Genomic DNA, 20,451 nt, shown 5'->3' with positions numbered 1-20,451 from the left:
TATTATTTCTCTTTTATTGGTAATGAGAATTCACATGGAAGATGGTGTCCTGTCCCCCACCTTACCTACAAGTCCGCCCCTTGTTTGCAAACCAATTTGCAATAGAAAAGAGAACCCATTTTGAAATTGCCAGAGAGAAATCCCAGTAGCAAAATAAAGTAATTACAAATGCACATTCTAGTTTGAAAAGCTAAGTGGGCTGCCAGATCCTGAAAGTAAGCAAGAAAATTCAAAGCACTCCAGTAATCTGCAGGAGCAGTTCAAGAACAAAATACCCGCCTTCTTCTCAATGCAGTTTATAATGTGAACCAATGTCCCACCATTTTTAAAAGGGTAAATTAGAAAGTTTTCAAAATCTATCAATTCCACCTGGAAATAGCACTGAGTAATGACCCCTCCTCCCCACACCACTATTTTACTAAGGAGTAATAGGTTAGCCAGTAATATTGTTAGCTAGTATATGGTAGGTCAGGGAGAGGAAAATCAGCCAATTACAGTTTTAGTCCCAGTGGGTGTTTTGAATCAGCCTTTTAAATGAGAATGTTCCTTTAGTATTTTACATTCAAAACCTGTTATTTCCTCTACTGCCACAGCATTTATCCAAGTTATCCTCTGCGATACTAAGCTTTGCAAGCCATCTGCTGTTTAGAACTTTCATCTTTGCTACCTTTAGCGCATGCAAATAGTCATCTATTAAAACAGAGTTTTCCAACCTTTTTGGGTCTACTGCTCCATTGACCAACTACATTCTTTTGGCAGCACGCCTGTGGGGCTCAGGAGCCCAGTTATGTCACCCCTTAGCTACAGAGCTGGCAGCCTTTGGCGCTTTTTTGAACACCCTCCCTTGTGGAGTGTTCCCTCTGCCTCCTCTCTTCCCCCCTCTCATTGGGAGTTTCCTGGGCAGCTGCAGCTGCCACCCCTGGTCTCTGAGCCCCAAAGAGAGGTGCCACCTCCCACTGCCCCACCGGGGCCTGGGAAACACCCCCTGGCCAGCCCCAGAGGCACCATTCTCCTGGAGAGCTTGTAGCTGCAACAAACAACCACACAAGTCTTTGGGAGGCAGAGATGTGAGAGGGCACCAGAGATGTGAGGGAAGGAAAGAGGGACAGAGGCCAGTGTTGCCTGCCGCACATCTGACCATCATTCAAGGTATCCTAACGTGCCACGGCACACTGGTTAAAAACCACTGTATTAAAACAAGCCCAAGCCATTGTGTTCTAAAAACAACATCCAATAGAGGAATTGTGTTAACTGAGATCCTCTGATTAGAATAACATTACAATGAACATTCCTATTCCACCGTGTATGGTTGATATTCTGCAGTACCCATACCTATTAAATCTCCTGCTGTAAACCATAATCACAAGATTTCAATAACTGATCTTCATTCAGAAAGCACTAAACTACACTGGGCAGCTTGGAAATGTGGAGTACTCAAAGGAAAGGGAATGATTGTAGGTCTGTGTTGTAGGAACCCAGAAGTGGGTGCCTTGCTGCTGTCATTTGACAATTGACTGGTTTAAATATTTCTATATATTGCTATTGGGAGGGGAGGGTGTAACCCTCCATGCACACTTTCCTGGGAATAATTAATTGATGTTAAGGCTAATAAGCTTTAGAGAGTAAGTTTTAGAGGTTAAGGCTAGTAAGTGCAATTGAGTAGTCACTGACATGAGTCAGTTTAAGGCTTTTCCAGGGTTGTACAAACCATGTTAATCTGGAACAAAAATTTGGAGCACAAAAGGGAAAACTCAATTTTATTGATCACAGATGCAAGGCAAATACAATTTGAAACAAACTGCAAAAGGCTTCCTCCAGTGGTGAAAATAGTTTCCCATCAATGATGGCTCACCGTAACTTCAAGTTGCACCTTCTGCAAAGTGGAATTGAGGCAAGGCTTTACACATGAAACAGGCAGGCAGCTGTGGAACCTGTTGTCCATTGAGTTCTTCAAAGTCTTGTCTTCAGTTGATGCAACTGGAGTTTGTGGTGTCAGCCACCAACTCAGATGACTTTAAGACATGTCTGATGGTCACACTTTGAGCATCTCCTCTCCTGTCAGGTGGGGACCAGTCCCCACATCCTTGTGATTGTTTTTTCCCCCTTGCACCTGCAACTTTCTCCAAAATGCAACCAGTTCCACAGCACGTTTGTGGGGAGGAGGGAATGCTGGCACAGCCTCAAAGGAGTCTGCATAGGATCGAACAGTTAGCTCTGCTCTCAGACATAATTCATGTTTGAAAAGTAGAGCCATCTGTCAATTTTGCTTTGTGAGGCATTTGTGGCAGCACCATCACACACAAAGGAAAGAAAACTCTATACCATGAGGAAGTTCAAATATGTCATGTACCTGTACCACTGTTGTACAAGTGCTCAATATAAGTAATGCCAACATATTTGAAAGCTACCTTAAACCTAGACTACCAAATAATGATCATAATTATATCATGAAATTGCCTACCGGTAGAGTAAAAACTGGAAATACAGGAGAAGATATGAGGTGTAAATAAGAAATAAAGAAAATAACTGAAGAGAAAGAAAATAGGTGAATAAAGAAGACATACACAGTTAAATAAAGACACATCTCTGTTTCTTGGCCAGGGTAAAAAATAGGCAAAAAGAATGTGATCCACTGGTAAAAGATTCCAGGCAGTGACATAAATATTGTCTGTGGGGATAATCTTACAAACCATTATTTATCTGGCAGTACATATTAGTCTTCTCCCTGGGGTAGATTCTGCCACCATTACTCATGTTGAGAAGCAGCTTACGTGGCAATTGGTCCCATTGAAATGAATTACTGTTAGAGATTCATGTAGGTGTGCTTTTACTGTGGTTGAAATTTAAGTTATTTATACATTGATATTGTATATGTGCATGTGCATCTATAGGTGTATATGGGAAGTAAGTAACAGTATAAGGCTCTGGGTCATATTTGGTGAACATTTCACAAAATATTTCAGAATGAGTGTAATTATTGAAAGGGTTAATCATATAAACAGATATGTTAAAATAGTGTAACAGCACAACATTATTTTTACAGTTCAGTACAGCTTTGGACTTTGTGGTGCAACCAATTGCTCTGGAAATAAAGCTCATTTGATTTGTCTTTTGATTTCATAATGTTCTCATACAATTCTGACTTGTTATTTATGAATGTGTGCTACTGAGGCTATTTGAAAATCAAATATATCCCAGTTGTTTGGATTCTTTTTTCTTTCAAAATAGCCCCCAACCTAACAAACCTGTGTTTATGTTGAAAGACAAAAAGCATGTCAGTTGATATATAGGCCATAGTGGAATATATTATTGTGAATTTACTGTAATCATTGTTCTAGCTGACTGGGTTTTAAGTCATGAAACAGATAGAGTAACTCAAAAGTATCAATTTTAGGGCTAAAGGGCTTCTTTAAATATTGTCAGTTCACCAACGCACACGCACACACAGTCTGCCTGGATTTGGTTTGTTTTTCAGCACAGGCAGACATTAAAATTCCATCTGAGTGCTGTCTTTAAATTGCTTTGATGCTAGGTGGGTTTCAACCCTGACCTGTCCTGACGGCAAGTGATGGCTGTTACAAGCTTCGGATCAATATTCATAGCGGGTGTCCAGGACTGATAACACTATCCAAGACAATGTTCCCTATCAGTGTGGACAGCTGAGATATTGTACCATTAGTGGTGTTGTTTTAAATAACCTGATCCATTTCTGGGTCTATATAATGAATTTTACAGTTTAGATATTATCTTTAAGAAGAAGCGACTCGTAGCAGTGAGGCAAATCAATGGTTCCTTGGCTTTTCTTGAAATAAAGTAGACTATAATTCCAACACTGTTTCTTATATATTCTTGAATTGTGGCAAGCCAGTGATTGTGTTAACAATAAAAAGCATCTGCACTTTATCAAGAGAGTAAAAACAACAACAACACACAACACTGCCTAAGTTTGAACATACTTGATAAAATCTCTCATATAGTCATAAAACACCATGGAACGGGCCACTTCTTTCCACAACAAACTAATAAGGTTTTAAGGTATTTGTATAAGGTGGCAGTCTGGTGCTTTATAAACTGAGAGTGGCTAACCTACAACCCAATTAAGACCAGAGCTCACATGCTCACTTTGGCAGTAACCCTCCCTCTATTGAACACAGTGGAACTTATTTCAGAATATGCATAGGATTGGGCTGCTGCACCTAGTTGGTGTGTTTTCGTCTTTCAGATGGTCCAATTTTGTAGCCACGTCAGATTATACGACCTTTTGGTCAATTCTGGCTCAATGTTGCATAAGGTTTAAGTTACTTATATACTGTATATTCTTTTCAGTTAAACTATTTGGGCACAAAGCTAAGCACTCTGGGAAATGAGTGTTTATGGCCTTGACTGCCCATGGAATCAGCTAAAAGAAAATGTTAGTTTTTGTTGCTATTGTAGGCCATGTATCACAAGTAGAGTGCATGCTTTGCATTCAAAAGGTGCAAGGCCGAGTCCCCAGCATCTCCAAGTAGGGCTAAGAAACTCTTGCCTAAGTCACTACTTGTCAGCGTAGAAAACACTGACTGAGCTAGATGAGCCAATGGTCAGACTCAGTATAAGTTGGTTTCCAATCCCAATGCTCCATCAGTATACCTTTGTAAGCAGCAGGTGGGTAGAAATAGCAGAGAGCCCAGATAGCATCAGCTAAACATTAGGAGAAGCTACCTTAAAAGAGCTGTTTGACAGCAGGGGGGGGGGTAGAGGATTTTCTTCGCTGGAGGTATTTGGATAGCCATCTCTCAAGGATGTTGTACTTGCATCCTGTACTGTAGATCTTGGCTGGATTAGAACAGCCTTTTGTGTTGGAAGTGCAAAGAAAAGGAAGGGACTTTTTATCATATGTGGTGGGATTGTAATGAAATTAAAAAGTTTTGGGAAATGATATACAATGAGCTGAAGAAAATGTTCCATCTAATATTTTTTAAAAAGCCTGAAGCATTTTTGTTAGGGATTGTAGGAAAAGACCTGCCAAGGAAAGTGAAAAATATCTTCATGTATGTGACAACAGCGACAAGAGTCTTAATAAAACAAGGATGGAAGAATGAGGAAATCCCAACTAAAGAACTATGGTAAGAGAAACTGATGGACTACGCAGAATTGGCAAAATTGACACACAAACTATGGGACAAGGATAACTGTGACTTTAAAGATGAATGGGAACCTTTTACAAAGTACTTAAAGAAACAACAAAGTGAACTGGACTCCTTGGCAGGTTTTGAATAAACAATCACAAACTTTTTATTGACAAAAGCTAGTCAGATAAATTAAGGATCTATACAATTTTGTAACATGCAGAGAATAACATTTGTTGATAAACCAGAGAGAGGAGCTGAGGGAAGTCGGGGGGGGGGGGAGGGGAGGGTGGGTTACTTTATTGGGAGGGGAAAAATAGGGGGGAATTAAGGCTGATATGTTTTTTGATAAAATGTCTTGTTGAAATGCCTAATAAAAATATTTTAGAAAAAAAGAACAAAAGAACAGCCTTTTGGATCTCCAGATGTTGCTGCACTAAAACTTCCATCACCACTGACTAACCTGGCTAGGGCTAATGGGAATTAAAAGTCCAATAACATCTGGTCACTCAAGGCTGAATCACTCTGCCTGGGTGATTTCCAAGACCACTTCCAACTGTATAGTTCTATTATAAGTGTTACTCTATTTCTATCAAAAGTCCCCAAGACTACTCAACCAATCTGCATCAACAAGTGTTATTAGAAAGCCCATCAGCTAAGAAGAAAGATGAAGAGGTCTGATTTAACAAAAGTTGCTAATAAAATCTGGCATTTAGATCTGACGGCCCTTTTATGGCACCTAAAAGTGTGCATTAGACTGGCCCATCTGAAACATCAGAGAAGTTAAGTCAATGGCAGCCGGAGGGGCTTTGAAAGCACCCGGCCACACTTGATATCAGAATGGATCAGCTAACAGTATCAAAAGAGGCAGTACATAGGCACAAAGGTTAAGATGTGAAGAGGGGAAGAGATAAGGATGAGATTTCACGGAGAAAGGAATATACCCTAACAGAGACATGAGCCCGTAGTTAATCCTGAAATTGTGGTGCTGGTCTGTGAGCCTCGCTGTGTTCCTGTTCTTGGATCATTTCCCATAGCCACACTTCCCATAATTGTTCCTGCCTTTTCATCTCTTCTCATCCTCTCTATCTCATAAGGCAGAGATGGAGAAGCTGTAGCCCTCCAGATATTCCTGGATGCCAACTCCCATCAGCTGTAGGAAGCATGAACAATGGTCAGGGATGATGGGAATTAGTGTGTGTGTGTGTGTGTGTGTGTGTGTGTACCTCCTAACCTGAGCAAACTGCCTACGACCACATGCATTTATTTACTGCACTTCTATCCCACCTTTTTTCTCCAAGGAGCTCAAGGTGCCATACATGGTCATTTAATCCCCACAACCACCCTGTGGGGTAGGTTCAGCTGAGAGGTTGTGACTGTCCTCGCCCAGTGAGCTTCGTTGCCAAGGAGACATGTGAACCCTGTTCTCCAGGTCTGACACTCTAACCACTGAACCACACTGGCATTCCTGCCAGGGACCCTAGTCCACAGCCAAGAATTCTCCACAACCTGTCTCCAGCACTAAGTCTACTTATGAGCCCACCAATTAGCTCAGTGGGTTAGAGCATGGTGCAGGTTGCAGGTTTAATCCTCGTAAGGGACAGCTGCATATTCCTGTATTGCAGAGGGCTGGACTAGATGATCCTAGGGTTACCACCTTTGTTCTGGCAAAAATACAGGACAGGGCAAATTATTTTTCACCTGGTGCTGAAGCGACTTCAAAGCAATCCATTTACAATCTATTGCAGCCTAACAGGATCGCCTCTCTGGAATTTGTTGTCACGCACACATGCCCCATACACATGGATTTGTAAATCTCCCAGTGCTTTGCTACCCAGTACATCACCTTTCACACACACGCATTTGGAGAGGATCCCTAACCTGGCACACAGAGAAGCCCTGAAATACAGGGCAAATCATTTTACATTGAAATGCGAGTCGCTCCTGTATTATACAGGACAGGTGGCAACTTTTCCAACTCTGGAATTCTGTGATTCTACGCCCAGCCCCGCCCCCCCCCCCCTCACCGCCCCAATGTCCCAGGCAGCGCCGATCAATGCCCGTCTACTCGGAAGCAAGTCGGCGGCGCTCACTCTTCCAGTAACTGCTTGCAGGCCCTAAGGCGCCGTTCGCAGCCCCCGTGTCGGCGGGCGACTACATTTCCCAGACGCCTCGGCGGGAGGCGGCGGCGGCGGCGGAGAATGTGCGCGCTGGTTGTGGGCAGGCAGGCTGCACGGGCTGCGATGGCGGAGTGGGGGAAGCACCTTGCGGGCGTGGAGGGGCTGGTGCTAGACATCAGCGGGGTGCTTTATGACAGTGGAGGAGAAGGAGGCGGAGTCCCCATTCCCGGATCTATAGAAGCAGTGAAAAAGTAAGTGGGGACCCGCGGAGCCACCAGGCTGCAAGTTTCTTGTCCTTCACAGAACTCCTTCCCTCTGGAGACCCCGGGAGACCTGTTCTCCTCGTACAGCGTACAACCGTTTATAACGTCGGAGCCCTTGTGGGAGCTGTGAGGAGGAGGAGGAGTCGTGCTTTTTCTCAGCGAGAAAAGGGGTTCAGATAGGGAACGTCTTTGCACTTTGCTTTTCGCACTTGAAAGGGGGAAAATGCCAGGGGGAAATAAAAGGCGAGATTCCTTCGGCGCGGTTGTAGAGCAGGGCTGCCAGCCCTGGTTGGTTTAGGAACGTAGGTAGCGGCTCCATCTAGCTCAGCGCTGTCGACACTGACTGGCAGTGGCTCGGCAGGGTTTCAGGCAGGGAGCCTGTCCCTGTCTGACCCGGAGATGCCACAGGTTGAACCAAGGACCTTCTGTAGGCAACACGTGAACTCTGCTACTGAGCTGCAGTCCTTCCCACACAGCTGGCAAGTCATTAAAATATAACAGGTAGGATCTGAAGATTGTCTGTGAGCCACACAACCTCTGAACTGAATGAAGTCCTGCCCCCTGATCTCCCCCTCAGGTTGGCTCTCAGTGGCTGTTGTAGTAGATTGACACACATTCTGTACACATGCACACACATTTTAGCTGCAATGGCCACATATTCTGTCAGCTAATGCTGATGATGCACACCAGACACTGGTATACTGCATTTACAAATAACTTAGAAAGCTTGTGCATCAACAAAGGAGGCTTTGTTAAGGTGCTACAATACACTTGTTTTTGCTGTAATAGGCCAACAAAACAACGGAGAATGTATCAAAGTTGCATATCTTCTATACTCCCATTATTTTTAATCTGATCGCTACAACTCTAGTGTTTTCAAAAAAACCAGTTAGCGTTTTAAAATACAGTTGCATAAAGCAGTTAAAAACTGTTCCTTCTAATAAACAGAATGAGCATTGAGAGACAACCTTTTAAAAAATTGACAAGATCAGATGAGCAAGCCGAAGTGTAGCGTTTTCTCTAATTAAAATGAAAACAAAACGTGTTTTGTAAAATATATATTAACTGTTGAGGTATTATCCCTAAAAATAAGTGTCTGGTAAAAATGCAGTTAATTTATCCAGAATTAACTTTAATTTTCAAGTATACTTTGTATTACAGGGAAGGGGGGCAGGACAAGGTCTCTTGTCAATTCTAGTTGTGCTTGTAGGAAAAACCATATTTTTTTGAAGTAGAAAACGCCTCAGGCAGGTGATCTTATTGTGGCATCTTTGTCCTGTTAGAGTTTCCTAGCGTGGTGAGTATTGAGTTGATTCCTTTTCTTTACTGCCTGGGGGTACAAAAAATTCATTGCTGCTGAGAATAATGGCTACTTCTCCTTCACAGAAAATGGGGTGGCAGTATTAACACTGATAGGAATATGAAAAATAGAATCATGAACATACAGGGGCCATCTAGTTATCCTTTGCTGTATGGTGCAGAATCACCCTTGTACCAAGCCCCTACAGATGAATTCATGCAGTCCAAAATATTATGTATCTCAGACAAATATGTGGCAGAAAAATTCATTGAAATTACTTCTGTAACGAGTCAATCTACAACCCAGTGGGCAAAGTCAGAAAAACAACAACCAACCCATGGTTGCTTACCCAGAAAGGATTCTTCCTCCTGACTCCACATATGATAATCAGTGAAAGCTTGAGTGTGAGTAAACTAAACCCTCTTTCTTTCTTATAGACTTCCCAAGACAATTTATATTAATAATAAAATTTCATTAAAACATACAGTGTGAATCACAATAAAATAAGCTGTTGAGTTATCTGATGGAAAATAATTGGTACGATCCACCAGTATGTTCTGTTGAGTAAGCCTCATTCACCTATTTTGCATGTAATGCTAAGCCAAACCATAGTTTAGTATGAGCAAGCACTAATTGTAGCTACTTAGCTGTAGCTACAATTGAAGCTGTAGCTACTTAGCATTTCATGAGGACCAATCAATTGGAGTTGCACAAGAGCACCAAATTATTCTCAATTAGAGAACCAGAGATCCTTTTCTACTAGAATTGCTCTTTCATAGCTCCCATTTATTTCAGTCTCTCAATGTGGCATTTCCTGATACTTTGGTGGAAGGAATCATGCTCACATGCAGGGTAGGAAGAAAATTTCTTTTGGCTCAAATGGGCCACACTTGAACAGAAATGAATCAAATTGGATATTTTGTCATTTTTATCTGTTCTAAATATATTCATTGATCTAAGTTTGCATGTGGTCTCTTTGAACATGTGCAAAACAGTAGGGCAATGCGAAGGCACTTTCCCACTGTGGTTCTTCAGCAAGTGGTATTGTGTTTGTGATCCTGAATGTAGTCTTTAGCTATTATGACTAGTGCCTATTGATATCCTCATCTTCCATGAATTTGTCTAATCCCCTTTTAAAGCTGTCAAAGTTGATGGCCATCAACCACATCTTGTGGTAGCTTATTTCATAGTTTAGCTATGTGCTGCATGTAGAAATGCCTCTGAAAGCCTGCGCTGGATCTCTTGCTGTTTGAGTTCATTGGATGACCTTGGATTCTAGTATTATGAGAGGGGCAGAAATCCTTTTTCTTTTCCCAGACTCTTGTCTCTGCAGATTGCATTCCCGTTACTTTGCATTTGTTTAATTTCTATTGACTTAAAATTGCGTTGTATTGTTTTGCGTTTATTTTTTGTGTACTTTTCATTTTCCGTTAGTGGGAAAATCCATGTAAAATCCATAAAATAAAATAAAAATGAAATGGGACTGCTGTAGTGTATGATGCAAGGCCTCTTCTGGTATTACACATATGGACCCAAAATGTGCAGGGAGCCTCCATGGATACAAAAGACTCCCCACTTCACACAGCTGCCTTCCAGGAGTAGGAGGGCAATAAAAGTGGCAACTGGGTGGGTGGAGTTAGTGCCTTCGTTCTTGCTTCCTACACCCCCTCACGTGTATTGTTGCCCATGTTTGTAGCAGCTGAAAAGGGTGGCAGTCTCATTTTGCATAGTCTGACTGTGCAAGTTGCTTTTGTTGGTTTTGGAAAATGTTGGTTTTACAGCTTTTGTTGGTTATGGAAAATGTGCTGTATTCTTTTGCTGAGAACCAAAATCTATTGAGGCTGTCATGAATAACAGTGGATACTTACTTGGAGACTTTGCCCTTTATTTCACATAATTAAGGCAGTGAACTATACATTAATTCTCTGCTTCGCAATTGAATGAATATTACAAATTGTTTAAACCAAAGAGTTGTCTGTGCTGTCCTTGGAACCTTAGCTGTCTCTATTAGGCTTCGGTGTCTGTTGAGGTTTTTCAGTCGGACTACAAAATAGTAACCATATTGTTCATTGCCGTGCATGCTACAGCTCTTACGAGCTGTAATCTGTGCAGACAACTTAAGCTGTAATTTAACATCAGAAATATGTTGGTTGATATGGCAGCAAAACTAGAGGCTTCAGGCAAAACGGGCGATGCTGGCATTCTGTTTGAATTGCTGGAAGCCTCTGAGTCCAAGTCGTTCATTAGGGATTAGTATGTTTCAACAGTTAATTTGGCTTCAATGCTTATTTGACCCAAGGGAGAGTGGGAGACCATCCTGAATCTTCAAAGTGTGCCTTGACATGCGAACTAATGATGGTCCCCAGGATGTTTAGTCCAAACAGTCAAATACATTTGGGCTAGGTCCGCGGTAGCAGAAGAGCGAGTGAAATTTGCTCAGGCTGAAAATAACTGTTGCATCTTCTGTGGCTGGGAGCCAGTGTTGGGTTATATATATATAATGCCTGTTCACATTGCTTCCACATACTTGTAGCCTGTCACTATACTGCAAATTTCTCCTGAGCCTGCTTTCCCAATTAGCCTATGAGATAGAAAATGGTTGAAGTCACATGTCTTTATAATGGGAGAATGGTAAGAGAGTCATTGAAATAAAGTTCGGAAAGAGGCTTGGATGGACAGGGTTGGTTTATGACATTTTGCTGCCTAAGGTGAAGGATAAAATGGTTACCCTGAACCCTGTACATTCTAATACAAAAGCTAACTGGACTGGAAGTTGAATTTTATTTCAACACTGGAAGACAGAAAGTCTTCCTACTTCTTTGCAATTTCCCATGCACCATTGTGGCTGTATTTCTTTCAGACAACTTATTCTTTCATAGCCTGTGAAATTATAAACCTTAATATTATAGCTTCAGGAGTGTGGTTAGTGTGTGTGCTTGTGTATAAGTTCATGTGAGAGATTTTTCTTTCTGCTTCAACAACAGCCTTTCCCTTACAACTAATTGAAATGTGTAATTAGCAGAGCTTGTGGTCTACTGCCTAAAGTCCATCATAAAGAAAATGCCAATTCTTTAATTATGAAAATAACATGGAAGCATTAAAAACATCCCATCCTTTCTTAGCTTCTGTGTTTGCTTTGAAATGGCAAGGGACAATCTAACACTACAACCATATACATGTCTCCATGAGTTCGGTGAGACTTCCTTCCAGGGAAATGGACATAGGATGCATCCTCTGGAACTTAACTTTTTGTGATGTTTAGACCGATATATAATTATGGAGGGTTGCATGTGCTGGAAAAGAAAAACCAAACTGGAAATTGAACAGCAACATTTCTCTTTACGTTTGATCAGCCAAGAACAGAATTTGCCTCATTATCCTTATTGCAGAAAAGCTCTTTTATCTAATAAATTGGATTGTTTCTCACAGTGTAATTATGGATGCCAGGATGCATGCAGTTGTCAGAATGATCCAGAGAAATCAAATTTCAATTGCTGAGTGAAATTTCATGTTAGGGTTTGATTTATGTATAGCTTGCAAAGGTTAACACACTGTGGGCGAGTGCTAATATGTTATAATTTTTATAGCTGGCCATCAGCTTATTTGGTTAAGTGGATTACATGTCATCAAAGAATAGCTCGTTGCATTCCAAAATAGTCACTCTTGTTTTGTCACTTTGTCAAAACATCTGTTGAGTATGCAAGCCTTTGTGTACTTTTTATAACTTAATATGAAGTGTGACCATGGGCGTATATCCTCTGCCCTTGCTAGCAATTACTTTTATTGTTTTAATAGGCAAGGACACAAGTAAGAATCTTAGTTAAAAGCCCTTATCAAATCAGCCATAGCATCTCCTCTCTTCTGTGCTATTATTGCCCTGATTGGTTTATACAGCATCAACATGAGGCAAGTGATTTGCTTTTCATGTTGCAACCAGTGAGGAGTTGGCCAGTTACAATGCAGAAGGTGGTTAAAGAAGCAATAAAACATGCTCTGCCTGAGACCTGTTATTTGCATTTACAGCTGTATGCTGATAGCATATCCATTAGCATATACATCTGAAAAGCCCACAGCGGTTGGACATTTACAACATCCTGTTGTTTGGCCACTATAGGGCATCTGTTAGCACAACTTTCAACAGCGCTCTTTAAAAGAGGAACGGAAATCTTGGGCATCATGAGGCGGTGGAGCAGCTGGACAGTCCTGTTAGAATAAGATACCTGCAGAGTCTTACAAGGGCAGGATTGCCAGGGAACCTAGCAGAATTGGAATTGTAAAACAATTCAGTATGTAGGGGCGGGTTGCAGGGAGCCAGTACAGATGATCCTGCAAGCAGGTCTACAAAGACCCTGCTTGAGGTGCATGTGAAATAGACATTTGCAGTGGCATCTGCTAGTTTCTGTGAGTGGCAGTGATTGGTGATGCTGACACATCAAGCTGCTTTTTTTTAGGTAGATAAAATAGCTACACTTCTTGTATATTGAGGCCAAGTACTTTCATGTTATTCTATATTTTAAATCTTAACATTAATTATTTTAATTTGATGTATTCTGACACACTCTCAATAAATCTTAACATTAATTATTTTAATTTGATGTATTCTGACACACTCTCAATAAATGCAACAGTTCTAAGACAAGGCACATTAGCTATATGATCCCACCTTTTTACCCTCTCTTTCCATCCCATATATCTTATCCCCTAAGTTAGGGAACAATGTTTTTTATAACAATAATCACTGAAGCATTGGAAATGCACATACGAGTTGTATGCAAGGAGACTCTTCCATACAAAAAAGGTACTAAAAACATAAATGCACCAACATATCCCAGTTTGCTTTTCCATTTGCGTAACCAGTGTGGCTCCAATACACTATGGCTTTCCATTTTCATGTTTAAAACTAGGGCAAGGGAAGGCCGACTACACATGACTAGTTCAGAGACATTATACCACCATGATATTTCTGATCACTGACAAAGCTGAGAATTCAAAATGCTACATTTCCATTCCAGTGCCTTTTTACTCAATTTACAGACCCCTGCATTGCCCCGACATTTTCTTCTAACCAGAGGATCTCTTGTAGCATGAATCCCCAAGTAAGGTCAAAGCAGTTTGCTGCCACATCATGACAGTACCAAAGTTATTTGGGGGGGGACATGCTACTCTTGATAAAGCAGTTTTTTTGCTAGCCCCAATTAGTAAATCATCTGTGGAAACAGGCAGTAGTTCATAGTTCTATTTCCCCTATAAGACCTTTAAAAAAAATAATGTATACTAGAGGATAAAACCATCCTTGCAATATTATGATCCCCAAAGAAATGGACACAAAATACCATATATATATAGAGAGAGAGTGTGTGTGTTTGCAGAATCATGGTAACTTCGCAGCTTTTAAAAAAGGTATGAAGCCGACTGAACCATCCACTTTAATTCTAGTTGTAAGGCCTTATTAAAATGAAGCAAAGAATTGCTCCCTTTCTGTTAGTCTCAAGTTAATTGTTTACCAACAGATGTTCTTTATATACGAAGTATAATAATGATTTCACAGTGGAAGTGTTGTATTGGATTTGATTGGCTTGATTGGCTTTTATAGATGATAATTAGTGACTTCAAAGGCAAACCGTTAACTATCCATCAGTATGAAACAAAGGCCACTGTAATATGATTACTGGATTATATTGCCCATAAAAATGTTGTGATTAAAGCAGCTCAGTATAGTAGTAATGGCAAATAAATTTATTTCCAGGACTGTACAGCTAATTAATTAATAGCTGAACTACAAAGGTTCATAGGTGTCTTTGGGATAATCAAGGAAGGAAAAGCTCTCAATGCCTTTACAGATGAGCCTTTTTCATGCAATTTCAACTTGCAATCAGATCTCAATTACTGTGCTATCAGTCTCAAAGATCAGAGGGCTAATTGGTGAACATTTAATCAGTCACTTGCGTTAATAGATGATAGAACCCCAAGGCTACTAGTTTTAGGCTTTGAATTAGAAGAATAGGATTGAGGGCCCAATACTGTTGGACAGAGCTATGCATCCTAACTAAAGCAGAACAATGTGTTTTTTTTATTGTCACCAGTTGCATGCCTGCTAGCTTTTGATGTAGCTTCAAACTCTGGCTGCTTGGCTCTTCATCTGTTTATCTCTCAAAAATATGTGTGGGATTCTCCCCACCCCACTCCTGCCAGTGGCTATAGTTAATTTATGCAGGGTATATTATTTTTGGTTCCCAGGAACCCCAAATATTTAGGTGTCAACCTGTGTAGAAAAGCAAAAACAAGCAAACAAACAAGCAAAAAAAAAAAAAAAAGATCAAGATTTTAGCTTGCTACTTGTTTCTTGTCTAATTTTCTTGTTATGGAGTTAGGTATCATCTCAGTTGCCCTTCTGTTGCTCCAACCTTTGCTGAACCTGATGAACTTGCTCCTTTAGCTTTGAAGACCTATAACGTTCACGACGCTGGTATTGAATTGCTGTTGGATAACGTAGCTCTAGTCTGCCCCAGTGCCCCAACTATCTGTGTTGCTATCTAATTATTCATTGCTTCCTGGGTGTGTGGTTTTGCTTCTTTCTGAGAGCTGTATTCTACTTTTGTTAACTGGCATCCTTTTGCAGTTCGGTGATACAACCATACTCATTAAAAATCACCCTCTAGGGTGGCCCAGTTTTCTGCCTCACATAGTAATACTGACCCTCTTGCCTTCTTGCTGTACATGAGCTTGACACAACTCACCTTTTTTTTTTTTTGCTGCAAGTTTCTGTTATATATCTACCAACTATCTTTCCTGCTCCTTTTTGGCCTTCCTTTTCTTTAAAAATTTTGGAAAATGAGAAGGTGCCTAAGGAAAGACCACAAAGTAGATGAAAGGAAAGGAGGGCATCGCCTCTGAACGTAAGCGAGAACTTAACAGATGAAAGTTTTGAGCAAAGACAAGAGAGCATAAAAAGGAAATAAAACATTGTAACTTAAGGTTGCCAGGGTTGAGATAATATGGAAAAGGACTGTGAAAGTAGGAGGATGCCGAAGTCCTTGTAAAGAGAGATAATAAAGATCAAATCAATTACATTAGTGTCATTTTTTGGTGTAGCTCAGTAAATAACAGAACGCTTCCTTGTATTGTTTGTAGAAGCAGGAGTGTTGATAATCTACAGAAACATTCCAATATTCTTTGTGCTAGTATTTCCTCGTTTGCCTAGAATTGTGGCTTTGCTTATCATAATCTGATAGATAGATTTTGATGACTTCAGTCTATGATGGGGGGTGCTGTACCTACTGAACTTTCCTTAGTAGCTGGTAACAGACCGGGAGCCCACTTGCATTCTGTTAATGGCATCATTAATGATTAATTGAAGACCCAGGGATATAAATAATGTTGATGAATTTGCAGTAAGTTCCCTTGAAGTAAAATTGTTCTGTTGCTCTGACAAGGGAATGCTCAGCCTGAAGAATCTTGCAGAGTCTCTATCTTGATAGAAGGGGGTTTCCATAAGTGAGCAACACATGATTGACAGGTGCTTCTGGTTTAACACTGTTTGTTGCCAGACTCGAATTTCAGCCTTGCGGAAATACACGTATATCTGATAATCAAGAAGTACGCTTTGTGTGGAGGTTCACTGTGACCCAAGAAAACTAATTTCCTTCTATGATGCAAACTTTGAGAAACCGCTTCTGCTAATTTCTCTCTCTCTCTCTCTCTCTCTCTCTCTCTCTCTCTCTCGCTCTCTCTCTCCCCCCCCCCCCAAACAAACAAACAAACCTTAAATTCTTTTTTAACAAGTATGGAAGTCTCATTACACTGAAATGCACAGAATACATAATGCTGAAAATTAACTAGTTCAGACACAAATGGCTGTTGGAGTTGTATTTTGGGCTCCTTCCTTCTCTTAAACACTCAGATTCTCCCTGAATTCCTGGTTCCTTGCAAACCGCAGCTCGACAAAACATCCAAATCAGGCAAACTGTAATTTCTGCAAAACATATTTTACCACCTGTAAACCATAGTTTACCGTAGTTTAAAGTGGGTTTCCTGTTTTGGTTAAGAGGAAACAATTGTTTGTCATGAACGAGGGAACAAGAGAGAAAATTGGAAGACATGAGGGAATGGGGAGCATGTGAAACAGAAGCATAGCCTGATGCTTATATCTGGAACAGGATAATGTTTATAATCATAATATCAACTGTCAACCAAACTTTGAACTCGTTGTGTGTCTCCCATAGATTTGTGGGTCTTAAATAGCACTCCTTTTAAAATCTGAACCTTTGTCAATATTTTCATTGCACTGCGGGCTAGTGAAGTAAATGAGGCAGTATCATAAGTGGAAGCTAACAGGCTAGGGAAACGGAAGTTTAGCCAGTGAGAATTATCTGGGCCTAGAAAATAATCTGAAAGTGCCTGCTGTAATTCTGACTTGCCTAGTGTCAGAGACTGTGTGAAATACAGTGGAACCTCGTGTTACGTACCACCCTCCTTGTGAACGCTGCGGGTTATGAGCTCCGCTAACCCGGAAGTAGATGCCCTTTGTTGCAAACTTTGCCCTGGGATGCAAGCGGAAGTCGCTCACCGGCAGCGCACCGGCAGCAGGAGGCGCCATTAGCAAAAGCGCACCTCATGTTATGAGTGGTTTTGGGTTAGAAACGGACCTCTGGAACGGCTTAAGTTTGTAACCGGAGGTACCTCTGTGAAAGGAATTTCTATGCCAAGAAAAATTACTATACGATGAAGCACCACATCTACAAGTGCGACTTTGAAACAACTTGTATATCTCTGCTTATATATACAACAATAACAAATTTTCTAGTTCCTCAGTTCACCCTTTCCATCATAATTGTAGATACATCCCTGAGTTTCTTCATGTTATGGGTGTGGTATGAGGAGATATATGAAAATATTTTTAATTTCAGTGAGGAGCTGTCCCTTATGCTATGCCAGTTCTTTGAACTGACCTTTACCTCATTCTGACAGAACAGGACAAGACTCTGAGTGACAATGTCCCACAATGCAATTACTGTGCGTCAGATGAGCTGGTCCCTTACAAATCACCTCGAACTTTACACATCTGCTGGCTGTCAGCATCTGCCAGGTTCATTCACCCGAAAATAATGAAAAAAAACTCTCATTATTGTGCCATAACAGGTAAAGTGTTAGGACAATTATTGGACATCCTGAGTGACCTTGTACAGTCTTAGCCAACTGCCCTTGCCAACATATTTTTGGGTCAGCCTATGGGTATGTAAAATAGAAACCCTCTTCCCCCACCCCTCCCTGATTTTAGATCACATACAGGTTATGACACAAGTTGGGAGTGGGAGAGAAGAGAGAAATCTGGGGATCCTGTCAGAGCATCGTTATTTTCTAAATTGCTGCTGCGCCTTCTGGAAAAAAGAAAAACAAAGTGAAGATTCAAACTTAATCGCTAAGGTGAATTCACTTGCAAATGTAGGACTTAATACATCCCCCCCCTTTTATATCTGACTTCAGTTTATAATGAGTACTGGCAAACCTCAGAGATATTATGGGTTCAGTTCCAGACCAGTGCAACAACGCGAATATTGCAATAAACTGGGACACAGTATGTAGTAGAAATGATTGATTCCTTGTAAATTAATACCACTTTGCAATATTTAGCTGCTTCAAACAGTGCTTTTGCAAAGGGCTTTAATCTCTGATGAGTGGGGATTACCGTATTTTTTGCACCATAACACTCACTTTTTTCCTCCTAGAAAGTAAGGGGAAATGTCTGTGTGTGTTATGGAGGGAATGCCTACGGGTGGCATGCCTACGGATTTTCCTCCTCTAAAAACTACGTGCGTGTTATGGTCGGGTGCGTGTTATAGAGCGAAAAATACGGTAAATCCTGCTGCCATAGCTGTGTGATCTTGTTTCCTGCTGGGAACAGGGCATGCAGCCAATGCGGGGTTAAGCCCTATTTCTCCAACTCATCAGCTGACATTACCAGTGACATCAGCTGGTGAGTGCAAGTGTGTGTGTGGGGGGGGGGGGAATTGCTTCGCAGACCAAATTGGACCCCCTTGCGTGCCAAGATTAACCCATGGGCCAGGGGTTCCCCACCTCTGTAATACAGGTTGAAAAGAGAGGTTAACTTCCAGTCTTAAACATACAAGTGCCAGTAAGAATATTGGCAGTGCTGCCTACCTAGCAGATTTTATGTGAGCCAGGGCTTAGGAGGATTTAGTCTTTCTTTCTGTTTTCAGTGCCAAAGCTCAGTCCTGAAACTTCCCAGGGTGAATAACAGCTTCAGGATAATTTAACCCCTTCCCCTCCCCTCATTCTGTGGTCCCAGATACCCCTATGGTTCTTACTTAAACCTTGACACATAAATTACAGCTCCCATAGTTTGGTCCTCGGAATCAAGATACCAAGTGTTTTGGCAGTCCTAGAAAGCCTGATGCAATGGAACTTCTTTATCTTCATTTCTGTCATACGGGTGTGTGCAATCCCACATACCTTTCTTCTATGGTTTTCTGTTCAGTTCTGTGGTTGTACTTGTCAGAAGAGTATGTTCTCAAAATGTTGGTAGTGTCAGAGATTTAAAAAAAGTTGGTGCAAAACAAGTTGTCAGCGGACCTAGTTCAGCTCCGTGCATGCTGAATGTCTGTATTACAACCATTTTTCCTTCTCTTAATTCAGATAAATGTTTAGGGAAGACTCTTAGGGCAGTTCCTAAGTCATGGATGGTAGCATCCAAATGAAATGAAAACGAAAATACACCAAAGAGGAGATACTCGGCTGAGTGCAGGTTTGACCCAGCCATTGTTATTCCGTTTCCAGTTGTTGTTCAGCCTTCTTTACCAGTTCTGTTATTTCATAGTGAAGAGATTGCCAAAGGCTCCATGTTGTTTGATTATGGTTCAGCACACCTGACACTTGGCAAACCTTCCATCTGGAATTGCCCCTAAGCTTATGATCTCAAGCAAAGCATTGCTGCATTGATTGTAACTCTCTTCGCTTCCTTCCCATATTGATACAGTGTATTGGCCCAAATTCATTGACATTTCAAGTAGCCAGCAATACCTAATAGCTGTTTGAGTTAATCATGTCCTACAGTTATTATTTCATATATGTGGCAATACAGGTTGTTCTTTAAGCTAGATTGTTAGAATCCTAGAATTAACTCTGAACAGCTTTGCTGAATTTAAAATATATTATTATTATTATTATTATTATTATTATTATTATTATTATTATTTTGTTTTTATACTCTAGTGTAAACTATATTTGGAATAACAGATGTGAAGTACTGTCATCTAACTGTCACACCAATTGTTCATTGTTCTGAGAAGGTCACATCATAATTCATTAACAGTAATTATTCCCTGGGTACACGCTGCACTTCTTTACCTCAATTGCTTCATTAGCCCATGAGTGATTCTCACATTCGTTGCTGCAATCAATGAAGATATATTTATAATGTACAAGTGGATGCTATTAGTTACAATATATTAACTGCCTAATTTAAAATGGAAAAGCTATCTTTATGAAGGGCAATTAACCACTAAGTGTAATTGATAATTCACATACCTATGATTAGGAAAGACAAATAATGCCAAAAGAATGATTCTGGAGACGACATCTTTGGACATTTTAAATGGACATAAGATGTGTGTGTCGTGCCCCCTCCCCCCCCCCCCCCCCCC

At 40.8% G+C, this 20,451-nt stretch overlaps 1 protein-coding gene across 3 annotated transcripts in view; it reads left to right on the top strand.

Moving 5' to 3' along the window:
* Positions 1-7,309: 7,309 nt before the first annotated feature.
* LHPP (phospholysine phosphohistidine inorganic pyrophosphate phosphatase) overlaps positions 7,310-20,451 on the top strand; it is a gene marked incomplete at its 5' end in the record, with an annotated part of 110,673 nt that continues 97,531 nt past the window's right edge. Inside the window, one exon of one of the 3 annotated variants that reach the window (XM_079976776.1) lies at positions 7,310-7,479. In XM_079976776.1, the coding sequence (XP_079832902.1) occupies positions 7,310-7,479 (170 nt within the window). The remainder of the gene's footprint in view (positions 7,480-20,451) is intronic. The other 2 variants (XR_013839085.1, XM_079976775.1) reach the window with 2 other exon arrangements.

Source organism: Podarcis cretensis, assembly GCF_951804945.1.
Source record: "Podarcis cretensis genome assembly, chromosome: 5".
NCBI lineage: Eukaryota > Metazoa > Chordata > Lepidosauria > Squamata > Lacertidae > Podarcis > Podarcis cretensis.
This window is presented reverse-complemented; position numbering and strand designations above follow the sequence as displayed.